General features: G+C 42.6%; 1 protein-coding gene across 1 annotated transcript in view; it reads left to right on the forward strand.

Moving 5' to 3' along the window:
• enpep (glutamyl aminopeptidase) overlaps positions 1–26,679 on the forward strand; it is a 36,370-nt gene that overhangs the window by 4,298 nt on the left and 5,393 nt on the right. Inside the window, exons 5-15 of the mRNA XM_080870959.1 lie at positions 8,298–8,452; positions 10,602–10,715; positions 10,811–10,945; positions 11,802–11,867; positions 11,991–12,056; positions 15,125–15,285; positions 19,074–19,156; positions 20,340–20,476; positions 20,664–20,719; positions 20,820–20,970; positions 25,323–25,396. Of these exons, the coding sequence (XP_080727085.1) occupies positions 8,298–8,452; positions 10,602–10,715; positions 10,811–10,945; positions 11,802–11,867; positions 11,991–12,056; positions 15,125–15,285; positions 19,074–19,156; positions 20,340–20,476; positions 20,664–20,719; positions 20,820–20,970; positions 25,323–25,396 (1,198 nt within the window). The remainder of the gene's footprint in view (positions 1–8,297; positions 8,453–10,601; positions 10,716–10,810; positions 10,946–11,801; positions 11,868–11,990; positions 12,057–15,124; positions 15,286–19,073; positions 19,157–20,339; positions 20,477–20,663; positions 20,720–20,819; positions 20,971–25,322; positions 25,397–26,679) is intronic.

Below are 26,679 nucleotides of genomic sequence, written 5' to 3' on the forward strand. Positions count from 1 at the left end.
TCTGAGATTTAGTTCATATCATAGATTTTTACTTGGATTCGGGTCAGGTCATTAGCTGGGTCATGCTAGCAGCTTTCTTTTCTTTCTCTGAAACCAACTAACACAGGGGTCGGCAACCTGCGGCTCTTTAGTCCTTATACTGCGGCTCTGCGTGGTTTGGGAAAATAAATTAGAAGTATTTAGCTGAAGTGTATTTTATTTATATTAGTTCTTTTTTAACTTGTAGTTCTAAATTGTTAGATTATTGTGATATTGAAATATAAAAAATACAATTATATTCTATTATTTCTTCATCGCTCAAAATAAGCGTCACACAAGCTGGTGTACCCGCCGAAACGCCGTGCATTTATCGAGACTTTCAACCCCAGGTAGGCCAGTTATGGATCTTCGGATCCACATTATGTCAGCGGCTGTTCTTCACTATGAACTATGTTAAAAACAAACACCGCTCAGAGGTTCAGGAGCAGAAGTCCCATTGTAAACATATCACGGCAGACCCGACGATGTTTGCATGACAATGTTTCTTTATAGGCCACTTTTCACACACGGTTGTTGTACACATACCGCCGGCTGTAGCTTTTCAGCTCACAGCCCGACACACACCAACACAACAGCAGAGAGAGCACAGACTTTAAGGCATTGTTAGATGTCTGTCTTTGTGATGTTGACTGGTTCTTGTTCTGGGAGGTTGTTGTGGTCTGCTGTCCACTAGCCACTTGGTGTTGGTGTCGTGTGTTGCCGTCTGTTTTCGGGGATATTCTTACAGAATTGTTCTGTTTGAGCTCTGTGTGAGTCAGCCCTCATAACATTCTTCCCTTGTAGTTGAGAGTATACCTCGGATGGATCTTTGGAGAACAGGCAATTTATTCTGTTGGCCAATGTTTCCTTGCTGTATCTCTTTAGCCTACTGGCCAGAGCTGTGAGACTTTTATCAGAAACTCAGCTGGAATAATAATATGGCAACAGGAGGAGACAGATGCCACTGATGGCAAGACATGAAAACGCCCTACAGTGCACAGAGGGTCCCACTTGAAGCTTAACACCCTAAGGCTCCATGTGGAAAGAGGAAGGGTGAGAATTAGTGAGCATGCAAGCCACAATCCAGGATGAAATATGGGGCATACAGAGGTCAGAGTTTGAGGAAAAACACACACATACCAGCCTCCAGTGGGAGAGAGGGAGATTTTTTTAAATTTGTTTTAACTCTGTCTCTCTGTGTTTTTTTTTTTTTTTTAATACAAATCCCCCTCTCGCCCCTGCTGGGTTTTTTATAACATCTCGGATGTTGCTCCTGGGATCTGCTGGGGCCACTCGCCTAGCTTGGGGGTCACTGCACCGAGCGCTCTGTGTACCACTGGGACCGCTGTTACCTTCACGCTCCACATCTTCTCGAGTTCTTCTCTGAGCCGTTGGTATTTCTCCAGCTTCTTGTGTTCCTTCTTTCTGATGTTGCTGTCATTTGGTATTGCTACGTCGATCACTACGACCGTCTTCTTCTGTTTGTCTAACACCACAATGTCTGGTTGGTTAGCCATCACCATTTTGTCCGTCTGTATCTGGAAGTCCCACAGGATCTTAGCTCGGTCATTCTCCACCACCCTTGGGGGCGTCTAGCATTTTGACCTCAGGACTTCCAGTCCATACTCGGCACAGATGTTTCTGTATACTACGTATACTACTATGTCTTTCCTAGTGTGATGGACCTCAGCTTCTATGGATCTTGTGCTCAGAGCTTGTTCTTGTGCTGCCATGATTAGTGCTTCTGTGCTGTCTTTCAGTCCAGCTTTGTCCAGCCACTGGTAGGATTTCTCGATGTCAGCCACTTCCTCTATTCGCCAGTGGTACATACCGTGCAGGGGCCTGTCCTTCCATGATGGTTCCTCTTCTTGCTCCTTTTTCTTGGGTTTCTGCTGCCTGAGATATCCACTGGGCATGTGGTCATTTGTGGCCATCTTTCTTATGTACTTGTTATTATCCCGCAGGGTACCTGAACACAGGCAGGGCGTAGGTATTGATAGCCCAGATCTACCGTTCAGTAAGCTATCACGCCCATGATCGGATTCCCTGCTGGGATAATAAGCTGGCCAAAGAAGGAGACGGAAGCCACTGACATCAAGACCAGGAAGCTCCTGACCATGCATGGAGGGTTTCACCCCAAGTCCAGCACCCGAGGCTGTACTCAGGCAGCAGAAACCCAAATAAGAGGAGGAAGAGGAGGAACCATCATGGAAGGCAGATAGAGGAAGTGGCTGACATCCAGAAAGCCTACCAGTGGCTGGACAAAGCTGGACTGAAAGACAGCACCGAGGCACTAATCATGGCAGCACAAGAACAAGCTCTGAGCACAGATCCTGCTGTGATAGGCTGGGGTTTATCACAGCAGGCAAGACCCCAGGTGCAGGCTGTGTAACGATGCCCCAGAGACAATCCAGCACATCACAGCAGGGTGCAAGATGCTAGCAGGCAAGGCATACATGGAACGCCATAACCAAGTGGCCGGCATAGTGTAAGGCAAGGCAAGTTTATTTGTACAGCACAATTCAACAACAAGGTGATTCAAAGTGCTTTACAGAGACATTAGAAACAAGAACAAATAAAAAGCATGATTTAAAATTGAATAAAACAAGCAAATAAACTAACTAACTAATTAACAAACAAACAAACAAACAAACAAAACAGTATATAAAATCAAAACAGATAAAATCAGAACAGTAGATAAAATCAGTAGTTAAATGTAAGTTTTGAAATTTAAGCTTAAAGTGTGGATTTGGTGCTTTATTCAAATGCAGCTGAGAACAGGTGAGTCTTCAACCTGGATTTAAATAAACTGAGTGTTTCAGCTGATCTGAGGCTTTCTGGGAGTTTGTTCCAGATATAAGGAGCATAAAAGCTGAATGCAGCTTCTCCGTGTCTGGTTCTGACTCTGGGAACTGATAAAAGACCGGATCCAGATGACCTGAGGGATCTGGATGGTTCATACTGGGTCAGGAGGTCATTGATGTATTTTGGTCCTAAACCATTCAGAGCTTTATAGGCCAGCATCAGAACTTTAAAGTCTATCCTCTGACGGACAGGCAGCCAGTGTAAAGACCTCAGAGCTGGACTGATGTGGTCCACTTTTTTGGTCTTAGTGAGGACTCGAGCAGCAGAGTTCTGAATGAGCTGTAGTTGTCTGACTGATTTTTTAGGTAGACCTGTAAAGATGCTGTTACAGTAATCAAGCCTACTAAAGATGAATGCATGGACTAGTTTTTCCAGGTCCTGTTGAGACATCAGATCTTTTATCCTTGATATATTCTTGAGGTGATAGTAAGCTGACTTTGTTATTGTCTTAATGTGTTTTTCTAAGTTTAGGTCTGCATCCATCACTACACCCAAATTTCTCGCCTGGTTTGTGGTTTTTAGATGTATAGATTGAAGTTCTCTGGTGACCTGTAATCGTTTTTCTTTGGCGCCAAAGACTATTACCTCAGTTTTGTTTTTGTTTAGCTGGAGAAAATTGTGGCACAACCAGTCATTAATTTCCTCAATGCATTTACCAAGAGCCTGTACAGGGCCTCGGTCTCCTGGTGACATTGTGATATATATTTGTGTGTCATCTGCATAGCTGTGATAGTTTATTTTGTTGTTGTTTATAATCTGTGCCAGTGGGAGCATGTAGATGTTAAACAGAAGGGGTCCCAAGATGGAACCTTGGGGAACTCCACATGTGATACTTGTCTGCTCGGATGTGAAGTTACCTATTGATACAAAGTATTTCCTGTTTTCTACGTATGTTTTGAACCAGTTTAGTACAGTTCCTGAAAGACCTGTCCAGTTCTCCAGTCGTTTGAGTAATATGTTGTGGTCAACTGTATCAAATGCTGCACTGAGATCCAGTAAAACTAGGACTGACATTTTTCCACTGTCTGTGTTCAGACATATGTCATTAAACACTTTGGTCAGAGCGGTTTCAGTGCTGTGGTTCTGTCTAAAACCTGACTGGAAGGCATCGTAGCAATTATTCTGTTTTAAGAAGTAACTGAGCTGTTGAGAAACTGCTTTTTCAATGATCTTACTTAAAAATGGGAGATTTGAGATCGGCCTGTAGTTGTTCATTTGTGTCTTGTCAAGATTGTCCTTTTTCAGTATAGGTTTGATTACAGCAGTTTTTAGTGATTCTGGAAACACACCTGATAATAAAGAAAAGTTGACGATCTGTAACAGGTCTGACTCTAAACTCTTTGAGACCTTTTTGAAAAAACTTGTTGGCAGGACATCTAAACAGCAGGAGGAGTTCAGTTGACCTAAGATGTCCTCCAGGTCTTTGCTGTTAATAGGTTGAAACTGTTTCATGGTGTTTAAACAGTTTTTTGGTGGACACAGTACATATCCTGGATCTGCTGTTGATGTACCAATTGCTTGTCTAATTTTTTGGATTTTTTCAGTGAAGAATTTGGCAAAGTCATTGCAGGCCATGGTTGAATGAAGTTCAGCTGCCACTGACACAGGAGGGTTTGTTAGCCTGTCAACTGTAGAAAATAAGACCCGAGCATTATGGCTGTTTTTAGTGATGATGTCAGAGAAGTAGGACCTCCTTGCACTCCTCAGTTGTAAATTATAATTGTGAAGTTTCTCTTTATAAATGTCATAATGAACCTGGAGGTTTGTTTTTCTCCATCTGCGCTCAGCTTTCCTACACTCTCTTTTTTCATTTTTCACCAGTGTGGAGTTTCTCCATGGAGACTTTTTCCTTCCAGAGATAACCTTCACCTTAATGGGAGCAATAGTGTCCATTACATTTAACATGTTAGCATTGAAGCTATTGACGAGCTCATTGACTGACCCTCTGGGCAGGTCAGGTGTTAATGGGAAGACCTGGTTAAAAATTGCACTACTGTGTTCAGTTATACACCGTTTTGTGATCACTGTTGTTGATATATTTGTGTGGGCTGAGATTTTACTTTCAAAGAAAACACAGTAATGATCAGACAGGCCCACATCAGACACAGTAACCTTTGAAATGCTCAGGCCTTTGGAGATCAGTAGGTCAAGAGTGTGTCCTCTATTATGTGTGGCCTCTGTTACATGCTGAGTCAGCCCAAAGTTGCCCAGAGTGTTACTCAGGTCTTTAGTCCCTTTGTCCTGAGGGTTGTCCACATGAATGTTAAAATCCCCAGCAATAATTACACAGTCAAAATCAACACAGATCACAGACAGCAGTTCACTGAGGTCATTAAAAAAGTCTGTGCAGTATTTGGGAGGCCTGTAAACATTAAGAAACACAACTTTGGATGGGGCCTTCAGCTGTAAAGCCACATATTCAAAAGACTGAAAACTTCCAGGAAATAGCTGCTTACATTGAAATGATTCATTAAATAAGACAGCAACCCCTCCTCCTCTCCTGCTCACCCTGACCTCACTGATAAAACTGTAGTTAGGAGGGGTCGTCTCGATGAGAACAGCTCCACTGTTACTTTGGTCCAACCAAGTTTCAGTTAGAAACATAAAATCAAGGCTGTGCTCAGTGATTAAATCATTAATTAAAAATGTTTTCCCAGCTAGAGATCTAATGTTTAATAAAGCCAACTTAAGTGTTTTAGAGGTATTACTTGTCCCCTCGTGTTTGGGAGCAGTCTGTGGCACACAAGGTATGTTTACTATGTTTAAAGATCTTTTAGAGTGCAGCTCTCTGTGTTTTGACCAGGCCACATGTCTCCTGTCACCTAAAAGTACAGAAATTTTAAAACCTTCTAGTAAACAGGGTCCCAGCTTCTCCTGGGAAAAGTCATCACTGCCATAATCCTCACAGCCCGGACCCTTCACACATCACGCATCAGACTGCGGAGACAGGGCATGAAGAGGAACTAAGGGGGGCGAGGCTGGGCAATGTGACTTCGATTGCTCTGTTGAGGGTGGGGCTCGATGGCGAACCTTTGGCCGCTCTGGTGGGGGGTTTATGGGGGACAAAAAGGGATTGGGACGGGGGGTAGATCTGAGCCCAGCATTGACCCGCTCCATCATCTCCTCAGTGAATTTCAGGTGTGGGGAGGAGGGAGAAAGGGAGGGGGAGGAGGGTGATGGCCTGTCAGGGGTTTGGGGGACTGGGGAAGGTCGTGGTCCCTTGTCCTGGTCGTTGGTGTTGTTGAGAGAGTTGGAGGCAAATAGGGACCCCTCTTCTTGCCTTAGATGTCTCTCCTTTCTGAGGCTCTTCCTCAGATGCCATGGATGTCTCTCCTTTCTGAGGCTCTTCCCGGGTGGGGGCAAATGGAGCTCCTCCTCAAGGTTTCTGCTGGGCTTTGTCTGTTCTTGGAGTACTGTTTGTTCCTCTTTATGAGATAACTCCTCGTTTATCTCAGCCTTGGCACCAAGCACGGATGGATGACGTATGGAATAAAACAAGTTGGAGGTGAACAGTTTCACCCCTGACTTGTTAAAATTAAATCCATTTGCTTTAAACAGATGCCTGCGTTCCCAAAAAATATTAAAGTTGTCGATAAAATGCACTGAGTGGTCAGTACATGCTGATATAAGCCATTTATTCAGTGTAAACAACCTGCTGAATCTCTCGTCTCCTCCTCTGACCGGCGGTACAGGCCCACTGATGAATACAGCTGCATTCAGAGAGTTTACAGTGTTTAATAATCCAGTAAAGTCCCGTTTCAGAACCTCCGACTGTTGTTTGGACACATCGTTTGACCCTGTATGCAGAACAATGTTTGTCACAGTTGGATATTCATCTGCAATTTGAAGAATTCTCTCCTTCAGGTTGTTGACCATATCGTTAGGAAAGCAGAGGACTTTAGTGTTCTTACCGCACATCCTTTGTACATCCTTTACGGCAGAGTCACCCACAATCAGAGTTTCAGGCCTAGCCTTTAGCTTTCCCTGTGGCCTTTCACTTTTCAACAGATTTTCAGACCTTATTTCGCTGCTTTTAGATGGATGGTTGTCCGATATAGATCCAGGGTCCTTTGATAGTGGAGCAAATCTGTTCTGCAGTTTCACATTCAGTTGTTTTGAAGGTTTGTTGTTAACCTTCCTATTCACGGTTGTCCAGTCCTGTTTCCTCTCGTATACAGGGGTAGAAGAGCTTCTCTGTCTCGTAGGAAGTGAAGGCCAGTCGGTTTCAGAGATTTCAGCTCGCTGTGCTCTGCCCGTGATACGTCCTCCCCCTTCCAGGAGACATGATTTATGTCTTGGTTTTGCACCAAGACAGTCTAAGGGGGGATTATCACTTGAGGATTTATAATAATGCACAGAGTCTACTTTCTTGGTCATGTTATCTGTGCTCCTTAGCTGTGTACTAGCTTGCTCATCGCCATTGTTTTGAATCAAAGGCAAGGTTGTTTCATTTCCACACAGTCCATTTACCTCCACGTTTACTTCTAAGCGATGAATTTTTGTCTCCAGTACTGCAATCTTCTGCAGGAGGCTGTGGTAGTCATCTGTGGAGAGGGAAGGCATCTTGTTGCTAGTTAGCCTAGCGGTTAGCACCTTTCCAGGCTATTGAGGCTGCTCGGTGCCCAGACGCTGTAATCAGGCTTCAGCTGTGTCTAGGCCACAGACACACGGAGCGCTGAGGATAAGGTAACTATAAAATGTTGCTGTTTCTGTTAAGAACACTCTAGTCCTAATGATCTACAAGTGTCCAGAAGTTATCGCAGGTAAGCTCACACGGAAAAAAGGGAAAAAATCAGCATAAAAATCAATAAAAATCAATATAAGAAGCAAAGCATTCAAGAGCAAAGAGATGAAGCGTCCACACTCACAAAGGGGAGGAGCAAAAAAGGATGTACAGGAACATCTGTGCCGAGTATAACCTGGAAGTCCCGAGGTCAAAATGGGAGATGCCCCCAAGGGTGGTGGAGAATGACCGAGCTAAGATCCTGTGGGACTTCCAGATACAGACGGACAAAATGGTGGTGGCTAACCAACCGGACATAGTGGTGGTAGACAAACAGAAGAAGACGGCCGTAGTCATATACTTACTTTATACTTTATTGATCCCTGTGGGGAAATTCCTCTCTGCATTTAACCCATGCACTCAGTGAAGCAGTGGGCAGCCATTGGGTACCGCAGGGTAGCCGTTCAGTGGATTCAAACCCCCAACCTTTCGATCACAGGGCCACCACTCTACCTACTGAGCTATCCCTGCCCCTAGATAGATGTAGTGATGACAGAAACATCAGGAAAGAGGAACACGAGAAGCTGGAGAAGATATGGAAGGTGAAGGTAACAGTGGTCCCAGTGGTCATCGGAGGTAATCATGTATGTGTGTGTGTGGTGATTTGTACCTCTCTGCTGTTTGGATCCAGATAAGATAGCCATTCCTGACTTTGGTACTGGTGCCATGGAGAACTGGGGTCTTATCACCTACAGGGAAACCAACTTGCTTTATGATGAAAACCAGTCATCCTCTTACAACAAGCAGCGAGTTGCCAGTGTCATCGCACATGAACTGGTTCACCAGGTAATGTTTTGATATATTTTGATTAAACATTTTTCCTGAAAATGTTTTCTTCCACTTTGCTAAATTGCATACTTTATATGTTGTGCTTGAATGTAGTGACTAAAAGAAACATTTTAGAATGAATTACGTACCACTGAAATGCCAACTGTATGATACAATTCAGTTTAATTCAAGTCAGTTTTACTGAGCAAGAAATTAAGGAGAATGTGTGACTAGAATCTCACTCTTAGAAAAGAATGAAGGGGACCAGAGAAAACGACAGAGTCCAACATTAATTTGGGTCATAAACTAACATAGTGAAGCTCTGTAGGGCAAGCTCAGCCCGCTCAGCGGGGATTTCATCTTATGGTTAATAACAGAGCGGATCATGTGTCTTTTTCTTCTTCTATGGCAAACATTGTTTGAATTTTTAGACTGTTTTGATAGAGTTTGGGTGTTTTTGCTCGAGTTCTATAACATCAGTATTAAACATCACTAGTCATTCATCCTAATTTAAATTTTATGCAGCTAAGAGGAACAAGCATAAAACAGTAGCTCCATCATGGAGCCACTCTTGTTTGAACCAAGTTTTCTTGGATGAGAGAAAACTGGGAATACCAGTTTCTGTAAGCGTCGGGGTAGAGGTAGAGCAGCTCATCTGCTAATTGAAAGGTTGTTCAGACTGGCTGCTTCAATCTGATCCTTGGGCAAGATAAGGAACCCTAAGTTGCTTTCCGATGCATTCATCAGAACGGAAATGTTAAATATAAAGGATAGAAAAAAGTGTTTTTATGAATGGCTGAATGAGGCATGTAGTATAAAGAACTTAAGTAAAGTACAAAAGTGCCAGTCTGTTGACCATTTGTACTTGTTTACATTGATTGTGACTTGGTCTTTGGTTAGTTCAGGCCTCTACAGTATGTCACAATTCAGCAGTTGCAAGCGCAAAGACTCATTTGAGAATCCAGAGGTATAATTGAAAAATTCTTTATATGTTCTTCAACCTTTTGCATGATGTACATGATTCATTGCAACATATCAGATATTTGACAGGAATGGATGAGTTTTTCATTTAAAATTGCAGTTAAGTTGATGTTTACAAAACCCTCTTCTTACATGTTTTGAGCAATAAAGCTTTTACAGGGTAGTGCACTGCTGTGTTGGAATACTGAAGACAACTGTGCACTACTTTTTATTCACCGGTCTGCATTAGGTTTATATGGTGTTATTTTTGTGCCTCTATTCTGAGCACACGTTAAAAAAATGCAAGGGCAAATGTTGCATTTTGAGGAGAAAATTATTTTGAGTGAAGAAAAATTTAATTTGAGCGAACAAAATTCATTTCTGCGAACAAGAAATGTATTTCAGTGTTTGCTATCATCCATATACACACACAGTAACAGCCCCTCTCGCTCAGTTGTTGGCATTTGCTCTGTGTGCTCACAGACATCTGCAGACCTGCTCTCAGCATCTCTGCTCCCTGCGCGCTCAACTCTCTGTACACCGTTATAAGTGTGCCACAAAAACAACCAATCACAGACTTGGATGCAAAAATTCTGATTGGCTGTTACGGTCTCCAATCAACTCGCTAGCTACTGCATTCCTACTGCTACTGCAGTTAGTATGTTTAATTATTTTATTTTGAAATATATTATTTTTTAAGACCATTGTTGGTTTTAATCGAGTTTTGTGGAGATAAACACAGACGACACGAGATCTCTCAATTATCACTCCTGGTTTATTCACTATCACCACACAACTGAATACTTTGCGCTCCAAAACACAGCAACCATTTCCTGTCCACTGGGGAAGTGGAGCCCTCCAGTGGTCCACCACAGTTTAAACCAAACCACTCCACTGGATTTAGCTACAGCTGTAGCCGTAACAGCCAATCAGAATTTTTGCATCCTAGTCTGTGATTGGTTGGTTTTGTGGCACACTTATAACAATGTAGAGAGAGTTTACGGTGGCCCCGAGAGGCCAAACAAACTGCGACTTAAGAAAACACCAGCAATAAGAAAAACGCTGCAAAAGCACACAAAACACAGCAGAAATAGGAAAAAAGAAAATGGAAATTCGTTTTTCCTATTTCCGTATTTGTTTTGTGTGCTTTTGTAATTTCTTATTTTGTGTGGACTCTTGAAACTCATGTCAGTTGTATTTTTTTCAGTGGTTTGGAAATATTGTAACTATGGATTGGTGGGATGACCTGTGGCTCAATGAGGGCTTTGCCAGCTTCTTTGAGTACATCGGAGTGGAATTAGCAGAACCAACCTGGGGCATGGTGAGTTCTCCTTTAAAGGCACATTAAAGATCCACCGAGCTATTACTGCCAGTCACCTGGACGTTCTCAGTACCTGTGTTGCTGTGGTCTTACAGCGAGACATCATGATCATCAGTGATGTGCTTCCTGTCATGGTGGATGACGCTCTGCTGTCCTCTCATCCGATCATTGTAGATGTATCAACCCCAGCTGAAATCACCTCTGTGTTTGATGCCATCTCATACAGCAAGGTATGAGATCTCTCTGTAAGCACTCAGACAATAAAAGTTAACCATACTGTTACACTACATGCAAACAAGATCCAACATATATCACTCATGACTGTGTGTGACAGATTAAGCACTTAAGATGAACAGAATAAATACTGGATATTATATTTGAATGGGTGGATGTAGATTGCACTATAAAAGTCCTGTGAGTTGTCAACAATACATTAAAATTGCTCTATGGATATCAATTGTGAGATTATTTTATCATGTTATCCTATGCCTATAATCGAAATGCGTGAATTATTATACTGCTGTAAGCCACACCATACTTCTTATTATAGAGAGTATAATTAGTATGTAGCCGTAGTTCTAGTTTGCATTATGCTTCTGAATGACAAAAGAATGTGAAAATCATTAGACTCATTAGATAGGTTTTAATTAACCTATATTGCTTTACTGTGAATGAGTTACTGTTCCATGACATTTCATACTGCTGAGTTAAGAAGAGAATACTGTGTGCAGAGAGCACATTCCACAGGAGCTTCACCCCCTCGTTGGAAGCAGATAAACAGGGAGCCAAGGTCATAACTCAGGCTCACTGAGAGTTAGAGGGTATGTATCTTTAGGCTTTTACGACTAGGTAGGGGTCAACAGAGGCTATAAAGGTTTGAGTAACGCTCCACCCTTTTGAGATTTGCTGTCTCCCCATCCGGATGGTTTGTGCTCTTAAAGTGTTGAATTGTATGGAATAAAGGATTGTTGAGTGAGCATTTATACACCGAGTATTGTTCTTCCTTCAGCCCAAAGATCAAAAGAATTGGGAGGATTTAACACGGCCCATTTACCTTGTAATGAAAATTGTTCAACTTTTTTCCAGGGAGCATCTATTCTCAGGATGCTGGAGGACTGGATGGGCAGAGACGAGTTCAGAGATGGTTGTCGAGTAAGTCATAGACTCACAGCTCTTTTAGTATTTAAAAAATTGATGTTGCTCTTTTGATTAACATTAATTATAATTTCAAATCTCCCAGCAGCTGAGTAATCAAGTCTTTTTCTCATTCAACAGAAATATTTGAAAGACTTCTATTTCAAGAATGCCAAAACGAGCGACTTCTGGGCATCTCTTGCCAGTGTATGTTTGGACTTGCCCTTCAGTCTGTGCTAGTGTTAAGACTAAGAAAAATACACAATTGCTAAAAGAAAAAGGAAATATTTAGGGTTATTTTCTTAATCATATCAACACTTCAGGAAATTTCTTCAAGCAACTGAAATCCCTAAAAACATCGAGCTGCTAGACTGTTAAAACTGTTATGACCGGCTGTGTGCAGGCAGGAATAGGACCCAAGGTGCAGACACTCTGAGGCAAAACTTGAACTCAAAACAGCTTTAATGCTAAACTCAAATGTAAAATAACTGGACATATCAAAATAAACTTACACCGGAAGACTGACAGAACACACAGCTAGATAAACAGTAGATCACGACACGGACACAGAGAAACACAGGGCTTAAATACACAGAGGGAGCAATCAGGGAATGGGTAACAGGAGGGAAACACAGCTGCAGCAAATCAGGCCCAATGAGACAAGGGGAAGCGAAACCAGATACATTAACCTCAGGCAAGGACCTTCAAAATAAAACAGGATGGAGGGCTCGAAACAAACCAAACACAAGGAGCCAGAAACAAAAAAAGTTGCAAACACTGGAGCCTGGAAAGCAACAGAACAAAAACAGGCTCACGACAGGCGCAGGCGGCCAGGAAAAACAGTTCACCCAAAGTTCAGGGGGCCGGCCCGGAGGCTGACGGCACAATAGTCCAAACCCGGGCAGTTCAGGGGGGCGACCCGGAGGCTGATGGCCCAAGAGCCCAGAAAACAGTTCAGGGGCCGGGCAGGCGGGAGGCACCGGCGGCGACGGAGCAGGTCAGGAGGCTGGCCGGGCGGGGGGCACTGGCGGCGACTTAGTTCAGGGGGCCATCCATGACGGCAATGACGTCCAGTCATCGGCCTGGAAAGTGGCCGGACAGGACGTGCACGATGAGCAGGCCAGACAGGATGTGCAGGACCAGACAGCATGGAGACCTCAGGCACAGACGAAGCTAGACGGAGTGAGGCAGGACCAGGCGACGCAGAAGCTGAAGACACGGAGGCTGGACCAGACGAGGGTGAAGACTCGGAGGCTGGACCAGACGAGGGTGGCGCTGCCGGTGATGGCGTGGGAGCCATAAAGGGTGGTGCTGCTGGCGACGGCGTGGGAGCTGCAGAGGGTGGCGCCGTAGAGGGTGGCGCCGCAGAGGGTGGTGCGAGGTCAGAAACAGGTGCAGGTACGGGTGGTGGAGCTAACTGGTTCCCGGTCATCCTCACCTTGGGAGCCGGGACAGGCACCGTCAACGGCTGGGCCGCTGCTGTCCCCACCCGAGGAGCTAGTACGAGTGCAGCGACAGGCAGAGCCTCAGCCGGCCTGGACACCGGAGCAGAGACCAGCTGGACCTCAGCCTCCCTCACCTGAAGCACTGAAACAGGTGCAGGGGAATGCTGGGCCCGAGCAGGAACACAACAGGGCGAAGGAGCAGGCTCAGCAAACACAGTCTTTTTTTTTTTTTTCTGCCTGTCCCGTTTGGTTCTTTTGCCATAAGAATTATTGTATAGAGGCGAAGAAAGATGCCCAACGGATTTACTTTACCAAATGGACCATCCCAGCCTTGCCGTAATGGTCTGTTTGATTCACCTTTTATTGTTTATTTTATTTATTTTTTATTTTCACTTGCTAGATGCGGGACAGACTTGAATGAGGAAAAGAAAAGGGAGAAAGGAAGAGGGGGAAAAACAGCGGAGAAGAGGGACGAGGATAAAGGGCAAAAAAACAAAAACCAACAAAATAAGCAGACAAAAAAATACATATATCAATCACCTGAGCATGGACGCGCTTGTTTTTAAAAGGTTCCTTCATGTAATGATCTGCTAGAGGGTGTGGGGGGGCCACAGCCCCGTCCTCCAGGGCATGAAGCAGGTATGGAGGAGATCCAGACATCCAGAGGCCCCCAGAACACAAGAGACCAAGGAAGACCAACAGAGGGGCACACAGACTCATCTAAAATGTTTGTTAGCGTCCTACCACCACCACCACGTCTAACAGTCTCAACAGTCTTTGATTTAACAGTTTTCACAGTCTCAGACTTTACGTGGCCAGGTTTAGAAAAAACAGACTTGGCAAAAGTGGGTTTTAGCTTATTTCCACCACGATGAACAGTATTAGGACTAAAAATCTCAGAGGAATGTATATTGTCATTACCGTGAGGAGCTAAACCAAAACTGGCCTCCCAATCCAAATCATCATCGAGAAAAGAGATCCCGAAGGTGTCTGAGGTGAGATTATAGTCCTTTCTGTTTATTGGCTCAGGAGTGTGGGAAATGTTGTCATGTCATTTTAGGGGCAGGGATAGCTCAGTAGGTAAAGTGGTCGCCCCATGATCGGAAGGTCGGCGGTTCGAATCCACTTAACGGCTACCCTGAGGTACCCCTGAGCAAGGTACCGTCCCTACACACTGCTCCCCGGGCGCCTGCTTAGTGGGCTGCCCACTGCTTCACTGAGTGAATGGGTCAAATGCAGAGAAAAACAAGTAATTTCCCCATGGGGATCAATAAAGTATCCATTATTATTATTATTATTATTTCGACTCACCACCACAAGTTGCTCAGAATTGTCCATATGACGGCGGCGTGGGTGCCGCTTTCCTCGGGAGGAGCAACGCTGTGTCAAGTTTTCTGAATCTCTTGTTAACGTGATAATTCAAGAAGTAAGAGACACATGATTTTGAAACTGATAATGTTAGGTGCATCTACTAAAGATCACAAACGAGCTCAATTCTCATAGACCTCAATCTCAAGGTCAAGATCAAAGGTCAGGTTTTCTGAATGTCTCGTGAATGCAATAACTTGAGAATGACGTGACGTAGGATTTCAAAATTATGCCATACCTTCTACCAGCTGCATCTACCAGAAGGCTGAGGATTACCACTGGCGGCTGAGAGTAGTTTTAACCTGAGCCAAACTACCAGCATCCCAACCTCGGATATTTACTTAATACAAAGACATTAATATTGATTTATTACAAATATCTTAATCTAAGAGCATTAAAGTGTATTTGAAAAGTATTTACATTTTCCTTAGCACATAGCTAATTTACCCTCTCTGCATCCAGGTGAGTGGGTTGCCGATTGCAGAAGTCATGGATACATGGACCAAACAGATGGGCTATCCTGTGCTGGACCTGTCTGTCTCTGATACGGATGCCAGACTGAGCCAAAAGCGTTTCCTCTTGGACCCCAAAGCTGATACTAGCCAGCCTCCTTCAGATCTTGGGTATGAGAAAGAAAAAAAATAACCATGACAGCGTCCTCGGGTCATTGACCCAGCATTTGTGTCTCAGTATTTGTCCTCGTTCTAGTTAGTATTTAGTTGCAGTTTGTTTAGTGGTTTTAGTTGAATTTTCTCTGCATTTATAAGTCTTATGTGTTTTGTGGCTCTTTGTGGATTTTATTCTTGAGAGTTTTAGTTTTTATCTTTAGTTTCTCGTGAAGGCTACTAAGGTAGTCATTAGCTTATGTGTATTTGTACCTCAGGTTTCCTCTTGCCCTCAGTGCTGTGTGCTCTACTGTGCCATGTTCTTTTCCAGTCATCCGACTGACTTTGTTACCGGCTCCAGCTCTGTCATTATTTGTATTTTGTGTTTCTGGGGCAGAAATTACACTGGACAGAAATGCAGAATTTGCAGCTTTAACAATCTTCTGATATTTTGATAAGCAGTCCACCAAATCAGTGGTCCTCAACCCCTGGCCCACGGACCGGTACCAGTCCGTGAGTCGTTTGGTACCAGGCTGCAAGAGTTGAGGCTCGGGTGTGATATTTAGGGTTTTCAGGATTTTTATCGTTAACTCGGTTTCCCTGGGTCTTTTCCCGTGTTGTAGTTGTGTGTCTTATTTTGAAAGAAATATTTACACGTTACCATAGCGACTAGAGAGCATAAAGTGGCAGAGAGGAGGATCTTACTCTCAATGTTGTTGGCGCATTTGATCGTATCATTTTATTTTGCTGTATTTATCCGCCACACCTGAAAGGCCGGTCCATGAAAATATTGTCTGACATTAAACCGTCTGTGGTGCAAAAAAGGTTGGGGACTGCTGCACTAAATATCACAGCCCTCTTCCAAACTTTCTGACCTGGCTGGTAGTGAGGTTCCTTGGTTCAGCATTGACCAGCTAGCTGCTTATTCTGCTCCACGGTGCCCAGCAAGGTGGCCTGAGCAGATTTCCAGAGCTCGCGACACCAGCATAAGTGGTGCTGAACAGATGGGACAGTGCACTCACCCTTAACAGAAGGTAACAAAGGCAACTGATACCCCAGTGACGACTCAAGAGATGAGAGGCCAGTGTCAGAGGATGTCAGGGATATGTGCGGGAACTATATCAAGGCCAGTTGGTGCTCCAGGTGGACAGGTTGGAATAGACATCACACCGGAGGGCCAGCTCACTCTTAGTTAGGTCCAGTTGTCAGGATCTGTGGGGCGCAGATTGTGTTTAGCAAAACAGGACCCAAATGCACATGTAGAGATGGGATCTTAACAAAAGGCAAATTGTTTATTAATGCTGATTAATAACTATTCAAAATACAAACAAAAAGCAAAAGGGAATTACTGTAAGACTGACATTTGCAAAAAACAAGAGTAGGAAAACACTATAGGAACTAGAACAATAGAACCTGGGAAAGACACGAAGGGAGGTCAGCTGACGTTCCGGTGAGAGACAAAAAGGAACTCACACAATGGTCATGTCCAAATTCATAGGCTGCATCCTCCTGAGGACCCGGCCTTCGCGGTCTACGTGGGCCGGGTCCTCAGAAGGTCGGGTAGGCTGGAAGTAAATGACTGGGGAAATTGGACGGTCTCGCCTTCTGATTAGCGTCGCCGCTGTCTCGGTGGAGTTTAATAAACTCGGCCGTCTGCTCCTTGCTATCTAAAATATAACAGGACACTGGCGTAAATCCTCGACCGTCTCACACTTCTGTTTAATCAGTTTTCTGCTTGATGTTTATTCAGCTGTGTGAAAATCCCGGAGGAACCCACCCGGGGGATTAATAAAGTTTTGTTTTATCTAATCTAATCTAATAACTTTAATCTCAGCCAAACCGATTTACTCACGAACAAACAAAACACTGAAAAAAGCCCAACAATAACATTTTTAGGTTGTCTAAGTGACGTATATATTACGTTTAACCTGAGTAGCGAAACTCCGCGGTGATCTGAAAATGATGTGCCGGGAGTTGTGCCGTTCTCGGCGGCTTCAGTGACCCTCGAGCTCCCGGCTAGCTGTCGAGCTGGTGGGTAGCAGACGTCTCCGAAAACATCGAAGCACTTTGGCAAATATGTGATATCTTGATAAACCGAGCAGATATTTGATGTTTACACAACTACTTTCTCACCTGAAAATATGTTAAAAGTTTATTTTGTGACCCAGAAAGATTAGTAAGAGTAATTTTAAAACTTAGTAGCTACCGCCATTGTTGGAAACTGGAGTTTGGCTGGTCCGCGCTATGAATTCTGGGATATGGTAGGCCATGAAGGACCCACCCGACCCATCCTTCAAAGGGAAAAGGAGGACGCATTTGTCGGCTGTATTCGGAGGAGTCTACGAATTTGGACAGCCTTCGGCGCGTTGCTGTGACGTAATCGGTCTACAAATGCGGCCTCAGGAGGATGCAGCCCATGAACTTGGACACGACCATTAACTACACAGACAGGTGATGAGCAGACTGGAGACAGCAGGGGAACACAGCTGGAACGAATTAGATACAACGAGACAGGAGAAGCAAAACTAAACACAAAGCACATGAGACAAAGACTATCAAAATAAGACAGGAAACACAATAAACACAGAAAGATACCCAGACTCAAAACACAAAGCTGACACTGGAAGTGAATACCACGACCCAGAGACAGACAGCATGAGAGACACAGAGCGCGAAGGGAACCAAACATGGGGACGCTGTACACAGAACATAGAGACAAAACTCTGACAGACTGGACATAACAACAAGACTAAGTAAGAAAAATACTAAAACAAAGAGAAAGCTAAAGCTCAAGAGAAGCGTATTAAAGAAAGCTAAAATATCTAAAGTTGTCTGAATTACCCTAGAGATACATAAAATAAATACAAGTCATAATCACACAGTAACTAAACTATACCAATAGAGACTAGGAAACATAAAGTTTAAAACATTAAAGGGATAACAAAGTTAAAAAAAAAGGGTTATAGACCCAGAACAGTGATACCACTCTGCCTGGCTTTTGGTCTAAGGATGGATACCAGAATGGAATTGGAGTCTTTGATCCAAAACAATTATCCACAGGAATTGTTTGAAGGCATTAGTATAACTGTGTTGTCTGCTGAGGGACGAAGGCAGGCGATGAAGTCCAGAGTCTGTTAGAAGAAGTCAGAGAAGTCCCGAAGAAAGGGAGGCGACTGCCTTGTTTTGGGCACAAACTTGACAGGTGGACAAATATTCCCTGACATCTTTTACCAAAGTCCCCCCCCCCCCAAAGTTTTACCAAATATTGAAGAAATGAGTTGATGTGGTTTATACCTGGGTGAAAAGTGAAAGACCCGTTGACCTGTACAATTCAAGAAAACCCCTTTTGATTTGTCGACATTAATGACCGCATGCTACAGCATAATCGCTCTAATAGGATATTATGGTCGACAGTATCGAACGCTGCACTGAGGTCTAGCAGGACAAGCACAGAGATGAGTCCACTGTCAGAGGCCATAAGAAGATCATTTGTAACCTTCACTGAAGCTGTTTCTGTGCTGTGATGAGCTCTGAAACTTTTAAGATCAACCATTCTGCTGCAGACGATCTGTTTATTGTTTTACAACTGCTTCAAGAATGTTTGAGATAAAAGGAAGCTTGGAGATCTTGGAGAGACAAAATTAGAGACTTTCTTGTGACTTATTGGAGCATTTAGCAGTAAAGGAGAGTATTTGTTGTTCTTGATGAAAAAGACTAAATAAGGACATGTTAGTTAAGTCACAGAATAGGTAAAAAGTAAAAAAAATGTATGTGAATTGATCACTATAAATGTGTTTTTGTTCCAGGTACAAGTGGACAATTCCAGTCCAATGGCATTCTCTTCAAAGTGACAAAAACATGTCGCTTATGTTTAACAAAAACACAGCAGGTATTTCAGCTTAAATTTTTTGTGGTCATCTACAAAACATTTATTATAATGAAAAGCAAATCCACAACCAGCAGGCAGGACAGTGATATAAATGTTTTGCACTAAAAGCAAAGTTGAGATGCTGCAATTGATAGTACATAGTTTAGTTTTTATCTGGTATCTTCTTACATAGAGAAACATCTATGTTAAGTGCAACCAGTTGGATGGTAATAACTGTCCATCCATCCATCCATCCATCCATCCATCCTCTACCACGTATCCAGGTTTGGGTTGTAGGGAGAGCAGTCAAAGCAGGGAAACCACCTCCTCTAGTTCATCCAAGAGGACACGAGTCATTACCAAGCTTGCCAACAAATAATCTCTCCAACGAGTCCTGCGTCTGCCCTGGGGCCTCCTGCCAGTAGAACAAGCCCAAAATACCTCATCTTGGACCTCCAAGATGAGGTATTTTGGGCTTGTCCTACAAGGATGCCTCCACCTGTCTACGAGGCATCCTTGTCAGATACCCGAACAACCTCAACTGGCGCCTTTTAATATGGAGAAGAAGAAACTGTACTCCCAACCCCTCTTAAATAGCTGAGCTGCTCATTATATTCCTAATGGAGAGCTCAGTATATATACCCAGAGTTCATGACTCATGCATTAAGAGAATTAATTGGGCAATCCAGGATCAGTACTGAAAAATCAGGCAGGCCATTCCTCCCGGTCACAAGCCTCCAGGTGAGTGTTGAAGTGCCCAGCACAACAGTGGAGTCCACAGGTGGAACACTGTTCACCATTCTACCCAGTGATTCCAATAATGCTGAGTACTCTGAACTGTTATTTGGTGCACAGTTACGACAGTAGGGACCCATTCCCTGATCTGATGGCACAGGGAGGCAACCCTTTTATCCACTGGGTAAAACACTGAACATGCAGTTATTGAACCAAGAGGATACAAGTAAATTCATCCCAGTCTGCCACCTCCCACTGAGGGCACATCTTGGGGGAAATTGATAGACACTGGTTCCAGAGCTTGAGCTGTGCTTTGAGGCGAGCCCAAATATATCTAGTTAGTATCGCTCAACCAGGGGATTTATCCCCACCAGAGAAGTGACAAGTAACAATTAACTTTAAACATCAAACTTTCAAACAGTACTGCTCATAATATTTCCTTCACTGTTCTTATAATGACTACTTTCAGAGCAAACCATCACCGGTTACTCACCATTAGCGGATGGGCTGCTAAAGGTTAACGATGATCATATTGGATTCTACAGAGTCAACCATGATGACCGCATGTGGACTGCTATTAGTCAACAGCTTCAAACCAACCATTTGGTATACCTTTCAGACCCCACTTGAACATAATAATATCTATTCTACACTCAACCAATCATATTGTAGATTTTATCTGGGTTGCTAAACTCTTATTATGGAGGAGTTAGAAAATGAAGAGGCAGAGCCAAACCATACCACAGCATTCATAGGCCTCACTGTTACTCTTTCTGAATCTCTTGTCCCCCAGGAGTTTGATGCAGCTGATCGCACAAGCTATATTGATGATGTTTTTGCTCTTGCAAGGTTGGATATCATCAAAACACTCAAAGAAATCTGCATAAACAAATCATTGATGTCTAATTGGAAATACAGAATACTAATCTTTTTTCTTTTAACTGTTTAGAGCGGACATTATAGATTACGGTCACGCCTTCAACCTCACTAAGTACCTGACAAGTGAGACGGAGTATATAGTCTGGGACCGTGTGGATGCCTCCATTGCCTATGTCCGGAACATGTTGTCTAGCAATGCTCTACTCTATCCAAAGTTTCAGGTAATCACAATGTTAACGCTTCTGTCTTTCTATGTATGATTCACATTTAAGCGCTCAGTTATTTAAAAGCAAATAATCATTGTAAGCAGAAACACAAATCACAAACAAAACAAGGCCACAGTATATAAACCTGTCAGTTTATTATTGCTGTTATTAATAAATAATATTAATACGTCTCAACTCATTTCCAACTTTTAATCCCACTATCTGCATAGTTTTTATAGCTGCAATTTAGATGATATTCTTGTGCTTTGGGTAAGACATTGAGTTTCCATCTGCAATGAAATGTGCAAGTTTCACATGCTTCGTTGATATTATTACCATTATATACACCAGGTGAGATAGTTTTAATCTCTCTTCTACATTATAATATCAACCTGTAGCATTTAGAAAAATGTCCCCAGGAAATAATGCTCATAACAGTGAGATAGGTAGAAATACTTATTAACTTATATATGCCATATATACAAAGTGTGTGTCTCCTTGGGTGTTCTGTGTTGGACTTTACCTTCCACATCTTCTCCAGTGGTTGCTACAGCACTTGGAAGCTCTTGGCATTTGTCAGTGTTCAAATGCTTCTTTCTGATACTGGTGTTAGCTGGGATTGCCACATCTGTCACGGCCTAAAGCAGATACCTCCTAATTTGGGCAGGAAAATTTGTTTTGCATTGAAAAGGTGGAGGTGGGAGAAGAATTTAGTTAACAAGCTCTGACGAGCTTCTCACTGGGCTTGGAAGGAATAAAAAGAAGTTGGAAGGACGGAAAAGGTTTTGTTAATAATGTAGATCATCCAATTAGGTATGTATTTAGTGGGTTACATGTGTCTAAGGATATAAATTCTGACACACCCCCCCCCCCCCCCCCCCAAAAAAAAAACAAACATTTAAAAATTGGATACATTAGTAACAAAGTTGAAGGTGATAAATCTGCAATATTAGATATGGTATGGTGAAAACTGTTAATGTTAATAGTATCATGAGTGTAAGAAGAAAAGATTAAGGCAGGATATCCTGTGCCTTACCCCCATCAGGGTAAAAGTTTACTTAAGTTTAAACTCAAGTATAGAAAAGAAACTAATATGCGCTTAACTATAAAAGTAAGGATGCTAAAGGGTGTTGGATGATAATGAATAGGAACATCTTCACAACTGATTGCCTGTGATGGAATAACGGTAGAGGAGTTTCATGGTTATAAACATCTAAAGCCGTATGGTACAGATTTGTTTGATTTTAATACAAATTTACTTAAATATTTAATTTCAAGACTTTTTCTGAGGAAGAGGTTAAAACCCAGATCAAGTATCTGAAGAATAATAATCAGAATCAGAATCAGAATACTTTATTGATCCCTGGGGGAAATTATTTTTTGTTACAGTGCTCCATTTTAAACCAACATTAAGACAAGACAGACAATACACTAACTAAGAATAGTACAATATATACATATATATACATACATACATACATAAGTCACTCATAAATAAATAGTATAATATGAGTGCAAGTCCTGCAGAGCTGATTTCATTGGTTACCAAATTATTTAACTTGGTAGTGATGAAAAGGTTTATACCAACAAATCAGACGGTATGAACTGTGGAACCCAGTTATAGTTGTTCAGATCAAGTCATCTTACCAGTATTGCTGTATGGCTCAGTGGTATGAGGTCATGAAGAAATGTCTCTCTTTTTTAAGCTTTTCATGTTGCATTTATCAACACACTACTTAAGTTAAACAGAAATGTATTCGTTTTTGGTTTTTCTTATGTTTCGTTTTCTAGAGAATCGATATGATAAAAGTGGATAGCAACCCTAATATCTGATTACACTGTATTTTCTCTTTTACAGGGACATATCACTAAGGTTAGGAATTGATAAGAATTTAGTGATTCCGATTCCATTAGAAATGACACTTATCGATTGGGTTCCCTGTTGATTCCCTTATCAATTCTAATTGGGTTTGTCAGCACCATCTCTAAGTAGCATATCAAAGACATTGCATGCTGAGTGCTCAAATGTTTGTAAATGTCAGATGATGTGATCAGTGTTCGGGTCATTACTCAATTGAAAGTAAAGTAAAAAAGTTCTTACACATATCACATGGAACACTTTTCTTAAAAGTAATGCAGTACGTTACTTAATGGCACCCAGAAGAAAGACATTTGTTATAATACTAGTTAAGTTACTTTCGTGGGGCGATCGTGGCTCAAGAGTTGGGAGTTCGCCTTGCATTAACTCAGCCAGTTAATGCAAGAGAAGTCTAGCTGCTCATTAAAGCTTTCTGGTTTGATCAGAAAATAAAACATTGGTCCAAACACCTGAAAGTCCCAAAAATGCATTGTGAATTCTGTCTCGAGTCTATGGGTGTATCCATGTATTTCTTCCTTCCCTTATAACTGCCCTTCAACTCATTCATGTCACCTAAAAGGTAAACCTGTTTCTCCATCACCTGTTCAGCTCTGATGATTCAGTAAGGACATCTCCTGGTTTCATCCTCATGTTTCCCTCTCACCACATATCCAAACCGACATCATGACCAGCAGCTTTACAGCTGTGGCTCCAGCAAACATCAGCTGATACTAGAAATTAATATTAAATACATTCTAACAACAGCTGATCAAGCTTAAACGTGCTGCTGTTGTTTAGCGCGGCATCTGCTGGTTTCCTCTTTCTGGCACAAAGTGGGCGATAAATAAACAAGAGAGAAAAGCCGATCAGCTGATCACTGATCAGTTTCATGATTGAAGTAGAAACAGGAGAGGGAGGGGAGAGGATGAGAGAAGAAGAGGCAGCTCTGCAGCGTAACGACAGAATAAATCCAGCTTTGTGTCTTTTTCCATCCTAGACAAACTGCGTCCCTTCTCAGCTCAACACGAAACGCGTAATATTTTCTCTGAATGAGGGACGATTCCGTCTTTTTACAGGACGGTTGGCAAGTCTACTAACTAACCTTATGAATAAAATAAAGTTCACTATCAGTAACATCATAGCACCACCCAGCTGTATAGAAACTCCGTCATGCTAGCTAGTAGCAGTACGAGTTATTGTAACTGACGGTAAAAAGTCAGCACAACGAAAATAAACTCCACCTAAAGTTGGTTTATATCTGACCCAGAGAGACTGCAGGTCATAACTTCTTACCTGAAGTTCAGTTCACACTCGGACCTGCAGCCGCCTCGGGTCTCTCCTCTTCCTGCCTCCCCTTTCCCTCATCCACCTGCTGGCCTCCACCACTTGCTAATGTTACTGAATCTGTGGAAGCTCAGCCATAGCCACCACCAAACAATTGAGTTATTTTACACACCAGCCAGCATCTGGCCAATCCACCACCTTTCATTGTTCATGCTGTTACAAAAAAAAAAAATCATCGGCCCATAAAAACGGAAAATCACCATCAGCCCACCGAGCAAATGCCCGGTATGCCCGATGGCCAGTCCAGCTAGTGCTGAGGAAGGTCTCCCTGCAGAATTGCTTTTCCCTGCGTCGGGAGCAGCGCTGGGCTGTTCAAATCACGGACAAACAGGATCCCACATTCTTGATTTTTAGTTCACAAACACTTGTAATGACTAACTACTCCTGACATTTTGGAGATGTTTGCTCTTTATACAGTAAAGTTACAGCGGGATACAAATAACATCAGGCTGATCCTGCCACGATTTGTTCCCCCTGTCTAAATCACAGACAAACAGGATCCCACAGCTGTTTATGTTTTTGAACCCATTTTGTACAGAGAGGCATTTTTTGAAAAATGTATTGACAGCAATGTTGAATATTATTACACAGGAAAAAACAACTACATGTAAAATAATCACACCGTGACGCCTCTGCCTTTGTAAATGGAGGGACAGTAACTGCCTGTGTGTATGTAAGCGTGTAAAACTTGCAGATAGTCAGATTAACAGTATTTTGTCTATCTGCCATTCTGTCGAACATTTTTGTTGTAAAACAAAGGGGGCCTAGCAAAAAAAGTTTGGGAACCACTGCACTAGCTCATGTACCTGAAGCTGAAAGCATTGGCAATACATAATATACAAGCCAATCCCCCATAACAAGTCTTGTCTAAACGAGTTGTTGATGTGTACAAGAATTATTGACTTTCATGTCTGTAACAAATGCAGAAACTCTGTTCTTGTCTTAAATACTGTATTTTCATTAATGTTTAAAATGTTCCAGTTTTCTCAGCAAAATATGAAGAAATGAGGGGTGGCTCTAGACTAGAGTCCAAATATGTAAAAATTCAGTAATCACTGATTCAGAAGAAACTACATTTCTATATTGCAATGTGACATTTCTGCACTGCTACACACATATGGTTTTCCTGTGACAGTTAACAAAAATGTTTGGTTCTTTTCTCCAGCAACTGTTTCGTGACCATGTTAAAGCAATCGCGACACAGCTTGGATGGGAGGATGAAGGAACACAGACAGAGAGGTACAACATTAATAGTTCTGTCAAACAGTATTAGCCCCTTCCTCAATCTTTTTCTTTTTTTGCATTTTTCTTACACTTAAATATTTTAGATTGTTAATTAAACTTTAATGTTTAACAATGTAGGTAAATATGCACTGAATACCAGGTAAATACAACATGATGAATGTGAAAAGGCTATACAAACCCACCAGGCCCTGTGTGAAAAAGTAAGCCCCCAAAACCTAATAACCAGTGTTACGACCCTCCCACACTCACGGTCTGCTGTTTGACTGGCATGGGAGGATCATCAGCTAATGCAGGTCACCTGTGTCTTGCACAGTTTTGGGAAGGTTACTTTTAAAATGTATTCCACTACAGATTACAGAGTAAATGCCCCAAAATGTATTTTGTAACGTAACTATTGCTGTGTGATTTATTACTATAAATGTAGACCTTAAAATACTTTGCAATGTCCTTGCCAGAAGATTAGAAAAAAAATCACTCATTCATAATTAATTCTGACCAGACAGGTTTAATCAAGGGTAGACACTCAGCAAATAATAAATGTAAACTAATAGATTATTGCTCTATCACCAAATTACACTGAACAAAAATATAAACGCAACACCTTTGTTACTGCTCCCATTCCCCATGGGATGGACGTAGAGACCTAAAATTCATTCCAGATACACAATATAACCATCCCTCCCAAACAGTGGTCGCAAATCAGTCCAAATGTGTGGTAGTGGGCACATCTGCCATATTGAGATAATCCATCCCACCTCACAGGTGTGCCACATCAGGATGCTGATCTGACATCATGAGTAGTGCACAGGTGTACCTCAGACTGCCCACAACAAAAGGCCACCCTGGAATGTGCAGTTTTTTGCGCTATTGGGGGTCTGGGGACCCAGAACCGGTCAGTATCTGGTGTGACCACCATTTGCCTCATGCAGTGCAACACATCGTCGCATGGAGTCTATCAGATTGTCAATTGTGGCCTGTGGAATGTTGGTCCACTCCACTTCAATGGCTGTGCGAGGTTGTTGGATATTCGTGGGAACTGGTACACGCTGTCGTATACGCCGGTCAAGCACATCCCGAACATGCTCAATGGGTGACATGTCCGGTGAGTATGCTGGCCATGCAAGAACTGGGACATTCTCAGCTGCCATCTGCCCTGAACAATGTGAACCATGATTCATCCGTGAAGCGCACACCTCTCCAACGTGCCAGACGCCATCGATGTGAGCATTTGCCCACACAAGTCTGTTACGGCGACGAGCTGGAGTCAGGTCAAGACC

The sequence above is a fragment of the Rhamphochromis sp. 'chilingali' genome (genome assembly GCF_963969265.1).
Source record: "Rhamphochromis sp. 'chilingali' genome assembly, chromosome: 21".
In the NCBI taxonomy this organism is placed as follows: Eukaryota; Metazoa; Chordata; class Actinopteri; order Cichliformes; family Cichlidae; genus Rhamphochromis; species Rhamphochromis sp. 'chilingali'.